Below are 14,900 nucleotides of genomic sequence, written 5' to 3'. Positions count from 1 at the left end.
TCTATTAGACATGGAAATTGCACCTAGATAAACATATCTTTAGATAAACTAGTAATAAACATTTAACTTTTTGATTTATTAAATTTAAAGTATGATTTAAAATGGTCGATACAAATAGCCCAAAAGAGTGTGTTTTGAAATGAGACAGCAACCCAATGTTCATAACCTAAATTGACAATTTTTTTTATCTAATTCACCTATTTTTCAACATAGATTGACAAATTTTTCAATTTAATTGATCACTACCATTTATTGATATTTTTTTTGGCAAACCTTAGCGAATGCCTTTCATACATCCATTCAATTTCTTATGTTTACCTGCTGCCACTTGACATGTAAATAATTGCTTCCAATAAAAAATGCAGCAACATTATCATCAAAACAAATCTGAGGAAGATTCACGATTGAATATCTTGAGTCCTCTGTGCCATGGCATATCCACCTCCATTGAAATGCCTAAAACTAATTTCATTATCTATCACTGAAGGTCCAGATCATTCGTGAAAAAACATTGATTTTTTTTCCACCCACATAAAACACTACCACCATATTCAAAAACGCATTTGAGAATTTAAGATACGCCTGTCATGTTCAATGAGTTGCATAAACCATCGTGGGGTCACTACCAAAGAGAAATACCACCATCGTGGCTGCTACGTCCTGGAGTACAAAGAGCACGGTGCCACTGGGTAGGTATCATGCAAGCACAAGAGCAAAAAAAATGGTAGCCAGAAATAACTAGACGGCATAGTGGCAACGAGAATATGCCTTTCCTTTCCCTCCTAATCTCTTCATTTTTTGAAGGATTAGAAATAAAATAAGGAGTGCTTTCCCTTCTTCTCCTCTCATTTTCTTTCCTTCACGTCGAAACACAAATTTTCATTCTCCTTTTCATTTCCTCCACTTTAATTAGCCATCCAAACACCGGGCACACCATTCTTTCCATTCCTTTTTCTCCCTTTCCTTCCATCCAAAGGAGGTGTGACTTTAAAAGAAGTGGTTCGGTTGTAAATTCAAAGAAATGTGGAAATCTAGGTGCTAGAAAATTAGTTTCCAAAGTGGCGTGGTGCATATGGAAGGCCCGTAACAGATCTTTGACTGAGGGTAATAAAGTTTCAACAATGGGAATTGAAAAGGAAGTCTGAAGACAATGGTCAGACATCTTCTTAGCCTGCTCATCACAAAAAATGAGTGATCTTAAGAGCTGTAAAATTTGGATGAGGTCTGGACTTTCTATGGGAGATTGGCCAGCAACGAATTAAAGCCAATCTTGCATCCTGAAAGCATCCAAAACAACTGTCTCGCTGCAGTGGAGGTGGATCTTCGTGATGGCCGACGCATGATATTTCCTCCCAAGATTGCTAACTTCAAGGAGACGACCCTGGATCAAATATTGGGGTTAGGTTCAGGTGACCTGATATATAAAATGATCAAAATAGTGACAAACCAAAAAAAGGTGGGTGAAGGTCCTTGCAGCAGGGTTGGAAGGAAGAGGATATCTGCTTGAAGACTTGGATGAAAAGGTTTGTTAATCAATTGTACATCTCGACTGATCTTCCAGCTAGGGAGATTGCTAAACGCTTTTGATTTTCCTTGTACAGGGGTTTGTTCTCCTTTGTTTTCTGCAGGATATGCTGCAGTCCGTTTTTTGGGTTCTTTTAGCAGAAGCAATGGTGCCTCTGTGTTCTTTTATGTGATTCCTCTCTACAGGCATTTTTTTTTCTCTTTAATAACAGGGATGGAGGCCTGACCTCCAGCAGACGTGTTTTGTTCGTCAAACTTTAGCCGCTTCTTCTAGGGACCTTGATCTTTCTGGAGTAGCTAAAGTTAATGCAACCTCCACTTCTTTTTAGTAATGAGTAACCAAATGATCGTCAGAGCACTACCAATGTAACCTTGTATGTAAAACCTTGCATGATCGGCTCGAAAACATCTGTGACGAACAATTTATGATTGGCCAAGGACCTATTTCACACTGTGTCGATGGTTTTCTTCGTCATTTATTAGGAAATAATTGAAAGGAACAAGAGTCCACGAATAGCTATCTGCAACGGAACCCCAAAGTTCGATCCTCCACTTTTAGTGTAGATCTCTCGAAAGTATAACATCAACTCATATCCCAACATCCATACTTAAAGATGGGCGGAGGAAAACCATGCAGATATGTTCAGCTAAAACAGCAGAAAACAGATCATTAATGGCTTCAAAAAGTAGTTATCATATGCTACAAGTTTATATTCCCAGTCACATAAATTTACATATGAGTTGATAAAGCCTGACAAAAGCTACGAATGGGATGCAAAAATTGTTTTTCAGTTTTATCTACAGAAGACTGAAGCTACCTCCGATCAAATACAAGCTTGAACTTTTCATTTCAGGACAATATTACCGTTTATTACATGATAAATGTACAATACAACACAGTAGCCCCGACGCATCCGTATCAGCATTCATTGTTCAGCGACTACAGATGGCTTTGGAAAGGATCGTGCCAGTTAAGGTTTTGGGAAGGAAGATATTATGCAGCAGCGAACCCAAGGCTAGCAGGCATACCTTAAATAGCACATTGTTCACTTAGTCTCATTTTGATGAATTCATATGTAGTAACACCAATGATGCGTTCTCAAAACTCTTCAACTTCTAAAATCAAATTCAAGTAACTACTTCCCCCACATGGATTTATATCAAGGCTAATCAAACTTGGTTGGGTGCATGAGAGAATCCATTCATGCTCAGCAGTGGGACTCTGGCAAGAACATGCGAAAGAATTTCCACTAAGCATAAATTTACCATTTCCTTGATGAGATAGAAATCTTCAGTGAAAGCATGTGGAGGATCATACAGTTCTCACTGCAGCAAGTAAACCCTTCTCATCATTATCATCCTCAAAATTTTCCACTTCATCATATACAAACCTGGATGCCTTGCTTTCCTTTCTGGTAGTCTCATCATACTCCGTTATGCAAATCTCAGAAAGCTCTCCACCCTGAGAATTATCCAACTCAAGCTGCTGCAGTTCAGACTCTATGAATGACTCCATTTGCGATCGGTCACGATCTCTTGGATAGGTGCAGTAGAGGAAACTGTAGATTAGACAGCAAAGTGTCATTGGCGCTCCAATGGCTGCGTACAATGCCTTTGCTAGAGAGGCAGCATTTTCACGGTCAGTCTCCACTGCAGCCTTGCTATTTGATCCTTCAGGAACTGGTCTGTACCCATAAACACGTTCAGCCAAAATTCCAACAACAGGGGGCGCAAATGATGAAAGAATGGACTCAAATGAACGGTCCAATGCATAGATGCTTGTCCTTGATTTTTCTGGGACAATCTCTGCAAATATTGGGCTGCAAGAATCCACCAAGGGGACATCAAATGCTAAATACAGGAAAGAGTGACTAAATTTAAGAGGTCATTCCCAAGCCTGTCCAAATAACAGAAAGATGGCACAAAACAAATTGTAGACAAACAGAACCTCCAAATATTCATATAACAAATTATAAAGAAAAGAAAAAAAATAAGTTCTCCTATGACTTCTACTAGTTCAATAGCTATTTGAAAGATCAAGGTTTTACGTGAACAGAAACCTTTGACTTTCTGAGAACTGCAACACAAAGCGTTCCAGCAAATATGATGCCCGTCAAACCCATGGAAAGCACATGATGAAATTAAAGATCCAACCAGTATGATAATTGCTACACTTGAACATTGAGAAAGCACTGAGTTAACCGGAGCTGTGAGTTGTAGGATATAAGCCCTCACTTCTAGTAACTGCGGGGTTCTGGGTTAGGAACATCTAAATATAGAAGCGCTGTGAAACATGCCACAGCCTGCTGAAGAAGCAAAAGCCAAGAACGTTCCACAATTTCTGCAAAATTTGACCTAGAAGGTTTGTAGTACAACGTGAATACAGGTGAAAATTATTACAAAGTCACCTAGTTTATCCCAGAAGGCTGAATTTGACCGCTGGTAAAAGTTTGAGCACAACAAATTATGCATTATTGAGAACCCTTAAGTCCAACTTCCAAAACAGAGTTGGTGGCTTTAGAAAGTTGTTTTATTATTATACCAGAAAAAAACCACTGCCAATGTCTTCTCAAACTATTAGGCATCGCTGTCAATCACCAAAAATAAGTCTATCTTATCATATCAATCAATCAGGTGACAGATAGCAAACGAGAAATCCATGCAGTTTGTAATAAAGAACATACTTGTTAGTTGCAGGAGCATTCCAAGAAATGCAAAGGCCCATGACGAACAAGACTAAACCATGCATGAAACCCGAGGAGGGATCATCAGGCAGAACAAGCAACAAAATTGCAGCAAGCGGAATGGCTGAACCAGAGCTAATTTGGGAAAGTATTATCCTGCCAGAATTTGGTAATCTTTTGGCAAGAAGATCACCCATGCTGCCCCCAAAAAGCCCGCCCAGGGAGCTAGCAATAACGAATATGCCCATGAGAAGTGCTGTATCCTGGTGAGAAAACCCCATGAGCTCTAACCACATGGGTGCAAATGATAATGCTGACCAAGGGAAAGAACCTGTTACACCTTGAGCTACAATTATTTGGAAGGATGGAATTCTTATCACTCTCTTCGCTTCCTGAATAAGTGCCTTCACTTCCAGCCATGTAGATGAATGTCTGGGTGTGGCATTGCCACTACTACTAACACTTGAATAGCGGGGATCACTGGCAAACAACCGAACCAATAAACCGACAATAACACTCACTAGCGCAACAAGATGGAAGGAAACTCTCCAACCAGGGATGCCCATTATTGTTGTTGAAGCTATCAATACAGAGAGGAAGCCACCCAAAATAGAACCAAGGTTGCCAGTCAACTGCAACCACCCAAAAGCTGTACCACGATTACTTTCATCTGTTAAATCTGCAACTAGAGATTGAATGGCGGGGGTAACAATGGCAAGCCCTATTCCATTCAAAGCCCTTGATATAGCCACCTGCATAGAAAATCCAGAAATCAACTCAGATTTGTATAAGAAAGGTTTTCAATCAAAGCAAGCTCATTGTAAAGTTGATTGAATGCAGAATTCAAGGGATGTAATCCACCCATGATGATGTGGGTCACAATTAAGTTTGTTTACTTACATTTTTTTCACAATTTAAGAGGGGATACATAATGAGTACTATGGCCTTATATTGTCTGGTATTGACAGTTTGGCACATTACATAATTCTTTTGCCATGATAAATTCCATTCCTAAGTTAAGATGCATGAATGTTTTCACCTTGTTCCGAGAATCTTTAACAAAGAATGGAAGTGAATCTTCTGTATTGGGAGAAGAAAACCTAGAATATGATGCAACACATAGTTTTATGGTTTTCTTATATATGATTCCTGTTAGGTGCAAGTTATTTTATTCAGCAACTCTTTAATTCATGTTGTTATTATTTCTGAATGCTTTTAAGTTAGTAATTTCCTTTGTACCGGGTCGGGTCTAGTTAGAGTGTGCAACCCAACCCAACACGTCATGTACTTAAGCCCTCTTAAGTGTTAATCAAACCTTAATGAAGAATAACCTTTGACGTGAAGAGAAGCTGGGCTTCCTACGACTGTGTGTGTGAGTGCTGCAGCGTGTGGCTGCTGTGGAAGTTGGCCAATCAGAGGCTAACAAGGTATCAGAGCTTCAGCGATCATGACGGAGAGAGTCGTTGTGCGTGACGCCATTGCAGCGGTAGAGCAACACCGAAATCAAGTGGAAGCGGCGATCGGCGGTCTGGAAGGGTGGATGCATGGGATGGATCAATGCATGAACACAGTGGATGCACGATTGGAGGCCATGTTGGTGGAACAACAGGCGATGTCCGCACTCTTGCGGGAAAGCCTGCGACAAGGTTCCCGCCAGCAATCGCTTGATTCAGATCAGACCCAATTGGACGAGCATAGAGAACAGGGTTCGCCAAGGAACGGTGGCGCAACCTGGCGCCCAACAAAGATGGATTTTCCACGATTCTCTGGAGATGACCCGATCAGTTGGGTGTTTCGCGCCGAACAATATTTCGATTGCCAAGGAATTGTGGGTGATGAAAGAGTGTGTCACGCGACGGTTTACTTCGAAGGGGCGGTGGTGCGTTGGTTCCGTTCATTGGTGTCGCAGCAAGGGAGACCGGACTGGACGACATTGGTGCAAGAACTCACGGCACGCTTTGGGCCGTCGGCATATCTCGACTACAATGTAGAGTTGTCGAGCATTAAACAATCGGGTACGGTGTTGTAGTACCAGGAATATTTTGAGGAATTGATGAACATGGTGCGTGGATGGCCCCTTCCAGCCCTCATTGGCGCGTTCCTAGCAGGTTTGAAGGATGAAATACACACCGAAGTTCAAGCGATGAAGCCACGAACATTAAGGGATTGCTTCGAATTAGCCCGCACGGTGGAAGAGAAAAACGAACGGCTACACATGTTCACTCGGGGCACTTTTAGCAGGACGTGGTAGGACGTGAAAACCAGCCCGCGCGAGACCTTCCATAAGACGTGGCTAGATGCGAGGACCAACCCACGAGGAGAAGTCCAAATCTGACGTTTTTACACCTGCCCTGGGAAGAAATCAAAAGGGAAACGCGCCGCGCCAAGTGGTGAGACATTTGACGCCCGAGCAGATCAAGGAGAAGAGACGGCTGAACCAATGTTTTCACTGCGATCAGCCGTACGTTCCAGGGCATAACTGTAAACGCCTTCACATGTACCTAGTCGAGGAGAACGACGAACCACTAGAGGCCGATGATACTCCAGCCTTGCCTATGGAAAATCAAACGGTTCCCGAAATCTCACTACATGCGTTGGCTGGAGATGAGGTTCCGCACCTCATGCATGTGGAAGGAAAGTTGCGAGGCCGACCCGTCAGCGTGCTGATTGATAGGGGCTCAACTCACAATTTCATTTGTGAGAAATCTGCCCGGGCCCTGGGCTGCCACATGGAGGTTCAACCCCGCCTTTGATGTGGTGGTAGGAGATGGGAGCACCCTACGGTGCAGGGGTAAGTGTCAGATGGAAAAACTTGAGATCCAAGGCTTCCACTTTCCTGTACAGTTATATATTTTAGCCATGACGGGAGTCGATCTGGTATTAGGCATCCAGTGGTTGCGCGAATTAGGAGAAGTGATTTGGGATTTTGTGGGCATGAAAATGTAGTTTAGGGGACCGGCGAATGAAAGGTTCACATTGGAAGCGAGCCCCAGGCGATCTTGTTCAGAAGCACCGGGTGCCCGCATGATGAAAGGGTTGTCCGCTTCTTTTCTTCTGCTGACCACTCAAATGCAGACGCATACGGAAGAAAAAGAAATTTGATTCGGCTTTGATGAGTTCAAAAGAACATTGCAGGAAATACTACAAGAGTTTGAGGTAGTTTTTAGCATGCCTAAGATGGCAGAACATCGTATTGAGTTGCAACCGGGGGCCGAACGTGTTAAATTTAGGCCATACCGCTACAGCCGAGTCCAGCGAGAAACCCTCGAAGAACTTGTGCAGGAAATGCTGGCAATGGGGTAATTCAGCCAAGTCGCAGCCCCTTTGCTTCACCCGCCTTGTTGGTCAGAAAGAAAGATGGCAGCTAGCGTTTCTGCGTGGATTATCGTGCCTTGAATGCCATCACTATCAAAGACAGGTACCCCATCCCCATTGTGGAAGACTTGTTAGATGAGCTTTATGACGCACGCGTCTTCTCCAAACTGGACCTCCGCTCAGGGTATCATCAGATCCGTGTGGTGAAAGATGACGTTCCTAAGACAGCCTTCCACACGCACGATGAACACTACGAATTCGTCGTCATGCCTTTCAGACTAACAAACGCACCTTCCACTTTTCAGTCGCTGATGAACGATGTGTTTCGCCCATTCTTACGACGGTTCGTATTGGTGTTCTTTGACAATATTATGATTTACAGCAAAGGGGAACAAGAACACCTCCACCATTTACGGATTGTTTTAGTGGCTTTACAGCGACAAGTTACATGCCAAACTCTCAAAATGTGTTTTTGGTACTTCCAAGATCTCTTATTTAGGGCATGTGATAAGTCACGGGAAGGTGAGCATGGAACAAGAAAAAGTCCATGCCGTGAAAGGGTGGAGTACACCTAGAAACGTACGGGAGTTGTGTGCATTCCTCAGGCTCACTGGTTACTACCGTAAATTTGTTCGGAATTACGGTCTGGTTGCCGCCCCTCTCACAGCCCTAACTAAGAAAGGTTGTTACAAGTGGAGTAGTCAAGCCGAACAAGCCTTTCAACGGCTCAAGGAGGCAGTGACTACAGCCCCGGTTTTACAAATGCCTAATTTTCAACTTCCATTTATCGTGGAGTCAGATGCATCCGATTTGGGGGTGAGAGCTGTACTGAGCCAAGAGCAACACACAATTGCTTATTTCAACCGAGCAGTGTGATAGAAATGTAGCACCAATATCTGTAACCCGAAAACAGCACTCACGCAGGAAGAGAGAGAGAGAGAGAGAGAGAAAGAGAGAGAGAGAGAGAAAGAATGAAAACAAGAAGAAACTGAGGAGAAGAAGCCGTAGCCAAAATGGTTTGCACGGCCTCTATTTATAATCTCATTTTCAGAATTCTAAGAGTCTCCAATCCTAGAATCCTAGGAGATTTCACAAGCTCCAAGGACATTAATTACATCATAGAAACCTAAGAGACTTCACATATTACAAGGATATTAACTACAACATAGAATCCTAGGAGACTTCCCATATAACAAGGATATTAACTATAACATGGAATCCTAGGAAACTCTTCACATGTTACAAGGACATTAAATATTTTAACACATTCTACAAGGAGGTGGAATCCTAAGAGACTCCTCTTCAACGTGCTGGTGAAGGATTTATATTTTAACACCCTCCCTCAAGTTGTGCATGGTTTTGCACCATGTACAACTTGCCTTTTAGAAACCAGAATCGTTCCTTTGTTAAACCTTTTGTAAATAAGTCTGCAACTTGTTCATCTGTACGAACATAAATAGGCTGAATTTCCTTGTCTTCCACCTTTTGTCTAACAAAGTGTTGATCAATCTCAATGTGCTTTGTTCGACCATGTTGTACGGGATTAAAGGCAATGTTAATAGCGCTTTGATTATCGCACATTAACATTGATGTTTTAATCTTTTCTCCAATGTTTTCTAACAAATGTCTAACCCATGTAACTTCAGCAGTACCTGCAGCCATGCATCTGTATTCAGCTTCAGTGCTGGATCTTGCTACTGCCTTTTGCTTTCGACAACTCCAAGACACAAGATTACGTCCAATGAAAATACAAAAACCAGAAATGGACTTTCTTTGATCGGGATCTCCAGCCCAATCTGCATCTGTGAATGTCATAAGTTGATGTCCAGTAGTTATATTTTCACTCTTACCATAAACTAAGCCATCTCCTGCTGTCCCTTTAAGATATCTTAATATTCTTTTGACAGCATCCATGTGAGTATCTCTAGGTGCATGCATAAATTGGGATACTTGATTCACAGCATATATAATATCTGGTCTAGTAAATGTAAGATATTGAAGTGCTCCAACAATACTTCGATATTGCGTAGGATCTTCATGTAACTCCCCATCTTGAGCACTTAGTCTTTGATTTAGAACACTAGGAGTTCCAACAGGCTTACAATCAGACATACCTGACTTTTTCAACAAATCCAACGTGTATTTCTGTTGTGTCAATGTGAGGCGATTATTGTGCCTATCAATCTCCACTCCAAGAAAGAATCGTAAATCACCAAGCTCTTTCATTTTGAAGTTTTGCATCATCAAAACTTTAGCTTCTTCTATGTGTTTTTCTGAATTGCCTGTGATAACAATATCATCAACATATATAAGAAGTAAAGTAAATATGTTTTCCTTTCGATAAATGAAAAGAGAGTGATCTAGAGGACATCTCCGAAAACCACATTCTTGAATCTTGCAAGAGAAACTGTCAAACCACGAACGTGAGGCCTGTTTAAGTCCATAAATAGATTTTCTTAGTTTGCAAACCCATGCATGAGAGTCTCCTTTCGTGTATCCTGGAGGTTGTTCCATATATACTTCCTCCCTTAAATCACCATGAAGAAAAGCATTCTTCACGTCCATTTGATGTAGTCTCCATCCATATTCAACTGCCAATGATATAATCACGCGAATTGTTCCCATTTTGATCACAGGGCTGAATGTCTCATCATAATCTTCTCCATATTGTTGTGTAAACCCTTTTGCTACTAACCTTGCTTTGTGTCTTTCTATGCTGCCGTCAGGTTTGTATTTAATTTTGTATACCCATTTGGAGCCCACTACGTTCTTTTCGTGTGGCCTCGGAACGATCTCCCATGTTCCACATTCATGCAAGGCATCCATTTCTTCTTTCATAGCCTTTCTCCAATGATGTGATTTTGATGCTTGATCAAATGAAGTAGGTTCTTCCTCCTTACCAACTTTTGCCATGAATAACTGAAAATCAAGTGATAAAGAATCATAGCTAACCCACCTGTGAATGGGATGACGAATGCGTTGGGATCTTCTAAGGTGGGGCATGTTGTCTTCTTCACTGTGAGCATCTCTGTCCCTTAGTCGTCGACTGTAGATAAGACCCGAATACCGATGTGCATCGTTGCTCTGTTCATTATTGTTTTCGTGATGACTTGATGACTGTGTTGGATCTTCTTGATTTTCACTTTGAGCCATATCCGACGGTTGTATTGCTCTCTCTGAATCTTCACTTTGAGGCACATCATTTTCTATAACAGGATCTGCATTGAATAACTGTGTACTGGTCCAGGGATCATAAGATTCAATGGTCATAGGCATTTCATTTGTATTATCAAAACTATGTTCATCAAAAATGACATTTCTTGAAGTTTTGATACGTTTAGTTGTTGGATCATAGCATCGAAAACCTTTATATTCATCAGCATATCCAATGAATCTACATTGAATAGCTTTGTCTTGAAACTTGTTCCTCAAGGCAGCATCAACGTGAACATAGCATACACAACCAAAAACCTTCAAGTTCTTGTAATCAGGTTGTTTGCCTAAGAGTGTAAAATATGGCGATTTAGACATCAAGAGTGTCATAGGCAAACAATTTATTATGTATACAGCAGTATGGAAGGCTTCAGTCCACAAGGAAATGGGCACATTAGTATCATGCATCATGCTCATGGCGCTTTCAACTATATGTCGATGTTTCCGCTCAACTACACCATTTTGTTGTGGTGTGTAAGGGCAGGAAATTTGTCTAGTTATCCCTTTTTCACGTAGAAATTCAATAAAATCAAGCGAGGAATATTCTCCCCCTCCATCACATTGAAAATGCACCACATTGGATGAAAATTTAGTTTGAATCATGGCATAGAAGTTTCGAAATATGTGAGGTACTTCTGATTTGTGTTTCATGAAGTAAATCCAGGTGAAACGTGAGTAAGAGTCAATGAATAAGACATAATATCTTGACCCAGACATGGAATCAATAGGGGCTGGCCCCCATACATCAGAAAAAATAGTTTCAAAAGGTTTGGAAGCCCTTTGATTTATATTATGGAAAGGTAAAACATGACTCTTACAAAGTCCACAACTTGAACATTTTTTGACACTTGAAGTAAGAGGTAAACTTGATCTTGGAATGAGACTATCTGTGACAAGTTTTTCAATGAAATGTCGACCACAATGTCCTAGCCGACTATGCCACAAATCAGACTCCAAAAATTGGTTAGGGCCCCTTACTTTTGATTGAAAATGGCAAGAACTTGGCACTGATGACGCATTATGAGAAAGAGAAAATGTCTTCAATCCTATATCAAAAGTGGATGAATCCTTGGGTAGACATTCCTTGAGGACGTACATATTCCCTTGACGCTCCCCTCTAGCGAACATTTTCTTCGTTTGGAGGTCCTTGACATAGACAGAAGAAGGTGTGAATTCAACAGAAGAGCTTGTATCATCAATGAGTTTAGAAATGGATATGATGTTCTTTTTTATATTGGGAGCAAGAACAACATTAGACAGTGATAGAGACGAGGATGACAATGGAATATGTGCATTTCCAATATGTGTAATAGGATGAGATTTTCCATCACCTGTTATAATGCAACTTCTACCGTAATGAGGGGATAAGTTAGTCAATTTACCTGCATTTCCTGTCACATGGGTAGCTGCACCTGAATCCAAGAACCATTCTCCCTGTTCATTTTGCTTTATAGTCATCTTTGAGAATGCGGCCATCAATAGCTGTTGCATATCTTCAGCGGTGGATTTAGAACTTTGTCCTCCTTGTTTATAATCATGTCTTACCCCTTTGTTTTTATTTTGAGGATTAAACCAACATTGTGCCTTCATGTGTCCTTTCTTGTTGCACTGAAAACAAATTGGTATTTTTCTTGAAGTATCCAAAGGAGACATACCTTGGTTATGTGGTGTTGGTAGAATGCCACGACCACCATGGTTGGAGTTCCCATGGCTCTTACCAAACTTTACATTCATAGCCAACACATTTTGGGAGTTCTCTTGATCAGTCCTTTCAATGACTCTTTTCATATTCATTTCATGTTGGAGAAGTTTACCTTGTAGTTCGTTGAAGGAAGGCAGAACAGGAAGGACCTCAAGAGCTGTAATAAAAGCATGATAATCATGCCCAAGTCCATTCAAGGTTTGCTGCACCTTTTCCTTATCAGAAATGTTATTCCCTGAGGCAGCAAGTTGGTCTGCGACGGCCTTAATACGCCCCAAATAATCCATGATAGACGTTGAACCTTTGCTCAAATTCTGAAATTCTTTCTTTAAGTACATAATTCGAGCTTCTGATATTTGGGAAAAGGTATCAGCAAAGGTTTCCCATAATTCTTCTGCAGTACAATCATCAGAAACTGAAAGTAACACTTGTTGAGATAAAGTGGACAAAATATACGCAACCAGACTTTGATCACGTCTCATCCACATAGCATGTTCAGGATTGTTGTCTTCATGAACAGCAATAACTTCTCCTGCCTCATTTTTTATTTCCTGTAAGACGGATATTGGTGGAGCCTTTGTTGAACCATCGAGATGTCCAAAGAGGCCTTGACTTCTTATGAAAGGCATGATTTGCCTTTTCCAGATCAGATAATTCTCATGGTTGAGTTTTTCGGTAATAAGGTGAGGAAGAAAACTTGAGGACATGCCAGAATGTGAAAGGTTTTCCATGACAGCAGAAATGAATGGTATATAGGTAGAAGATGAGAGGGAAAGAAGACACGATATAACAAGATGTGTCCTTGGTAAGCAAGAAGAAAAAGGAACAAGAATTGCGCAAGGGAAAAGTAAATTCAGGATAGAGACAAGATGAGAAAAGAGTTCTAACCAGATCAGACCTGTTTGGGCATTTCGTTTGGTAGAGATAACGTAACCTGGCGCTCTGATACCATGATAGAAATGTAGCACCAATATCTGTAACCCGAAAACAGCACTCACGCAGGAAGAGAGAGAGAGAGAGAGAGAGAGAGAGAGAGAGAGAGAGAGAGAAAGAATGAAAACAAGAAGAAACTGAGGAGAAGAAGCCGTAGCCAAAATGGTTTGCACGGCCTCTATTTATAATCTCATTTTCAGAATTCTAAGAGTCTCCAATCCTAGAATCCTAGGAGATTTCACAAGCTCCAAGGACATTAATTACATCATAGAAACCTAAGAGACTTCACATATTACAAGGATATTAACTACAACATAGAATCCTAGGAGACTTCCCATATAACAAGGATATTAACTATAACATGGAATCCTAGGAGACTCTTCACATGTTACAAGGACATTAAATATTTTAACACATTCTACAAGGAGGTGGAATCCTAAGAGACTCCTCTTCAACGTGCTGGTGAAGGATTTATATTTTAACACAGTGGGCCCGGCATTTGCTAGTAAATCAGCCTATGAACGAGAAGCAATCGCCATAGTCCTTGCCATCCTCAAATGGAAGCACTATCTTCTGGGCAACAATTTGTTGTCTTGACCGATCATTGCAGCCTCAAACATTGCCTGCAACAACCCACCCTATCTTCATCATTGCAAAAGTGGATGCTGAAATTGATGAGCTTTGACTTCAAAATCTGTTATCGCAAGGGGAAAGAAAATGCAGCAGCAGATGGCCTGTCCCGATCCCACGACCATCAGGTTAGTAGCTTCTTTTCAATCTCACAAGTCCAGACTCACTTGTGGGCTATGTCACCTGAATGCGGGGTGCGGGTGCCGGTGCCGGTGCGGGTGCCGGTGCGACACATCTCAAAAAAATTAGGTGCGGCGGTGCGGTGAAGATATTTTATTAATATTAATATTATTATTATTATTATTATTAATTTTTTGTAGAAATTGAATAACACAATTAAAATTATACATTTTATGATAGTGGTAAAAAATCAAAAAAGAAATGTTTGAAAAAAAGGCAAACAGATCATTTTATGAAAGCCACCATTCTTTAGTCCTATATCGTTTTTTTTGAAAGAGAAAAGAGAACATATAATATATCTATAGATGTATTAACTTAAATGTAACGGCCAATGGAGATTTGATTTTGTGGATTTTTAATTTGATTTCATCCTGAAATCAGATCCAGATCCAAACCATACACGCAGATGAACTTGGTTTGGATTTGGTTTCGACTCGGAACTAGATCCGACCCCCCCGGGTGCGGTTTGGGTGCGAGCTCATCAGCGGGTGCTGATTGGGTGCGCACCTGGAGCGCACCCGCACCCGCACCCGCAACGCGTCGGTGCGGGTGCGGTCTCAAAAGAAACACACCCAGGTGACTGAGCTTGTGGGATGAGATTCGACAGGCACATGAAAGTGCCACCTCGGTAAAGAAAATCAGGGATGAGTTGGAGCGGCATCCCCTTAAGGTGCATGGGTATGAGTGGAAATCACCATACCTATATCATCGCGGACGCA

General features: G+C 41.3%; 1 protein-coding gene across 10 annotated transcripts in view; it reads right to left on the bottom strand.

The window, feature by feature from the left end:
• Positions 1 to 2,178: 2,178 nt before the first annotated feature.
• The window catches only part of LOC116262245 (uncharacterized), a 41,614-nt gene continuing 28,892 nt past the window's right edge, over positions 2,179 to 14,900 (bottom strand). For all 10 annotated transcript variants that reach the window (XM_050080114.1, XM_050080118.1, XM_031641415.2 and 7 more), the window contains 2 exons: positions 4,209 to 4,960; positions 2,179 to 3,344 (listed from right to left, as the gene is read on the bottom strand). In XM_050080114.1, the coding sequence (XP_049936071.1) occupies positions 2,837 to 3,344; positions 4,209 to 4,960 (1,260 nt within the window). In that variant the 3' untranslated portion in view covers positions 2,179 to 2,836. The remainder of the gene's footprint in view (positions 3,345 to 4,208; positions 4,961 to 14,900) is intronic.

The sequence above is a fragment of the Nymphaea colorata genome, chromosome 10 (assembly GCF_008831285.2).
Source record: "Nymphaea colorata isolate Beijing-Zhang1983 chromosome 10, ASM883128v2, whole genome shotgun sequence".
NCBI lineage: Eukaryota > Viridiplantae > Streptophyta > Magnoliopsida > Nymphaeales > Nymphaeaceae > Nymphaea > Nymphaea colorata.
This window is presented reverse-complemented; position numbering and strand designations above follow the sequence as displayed.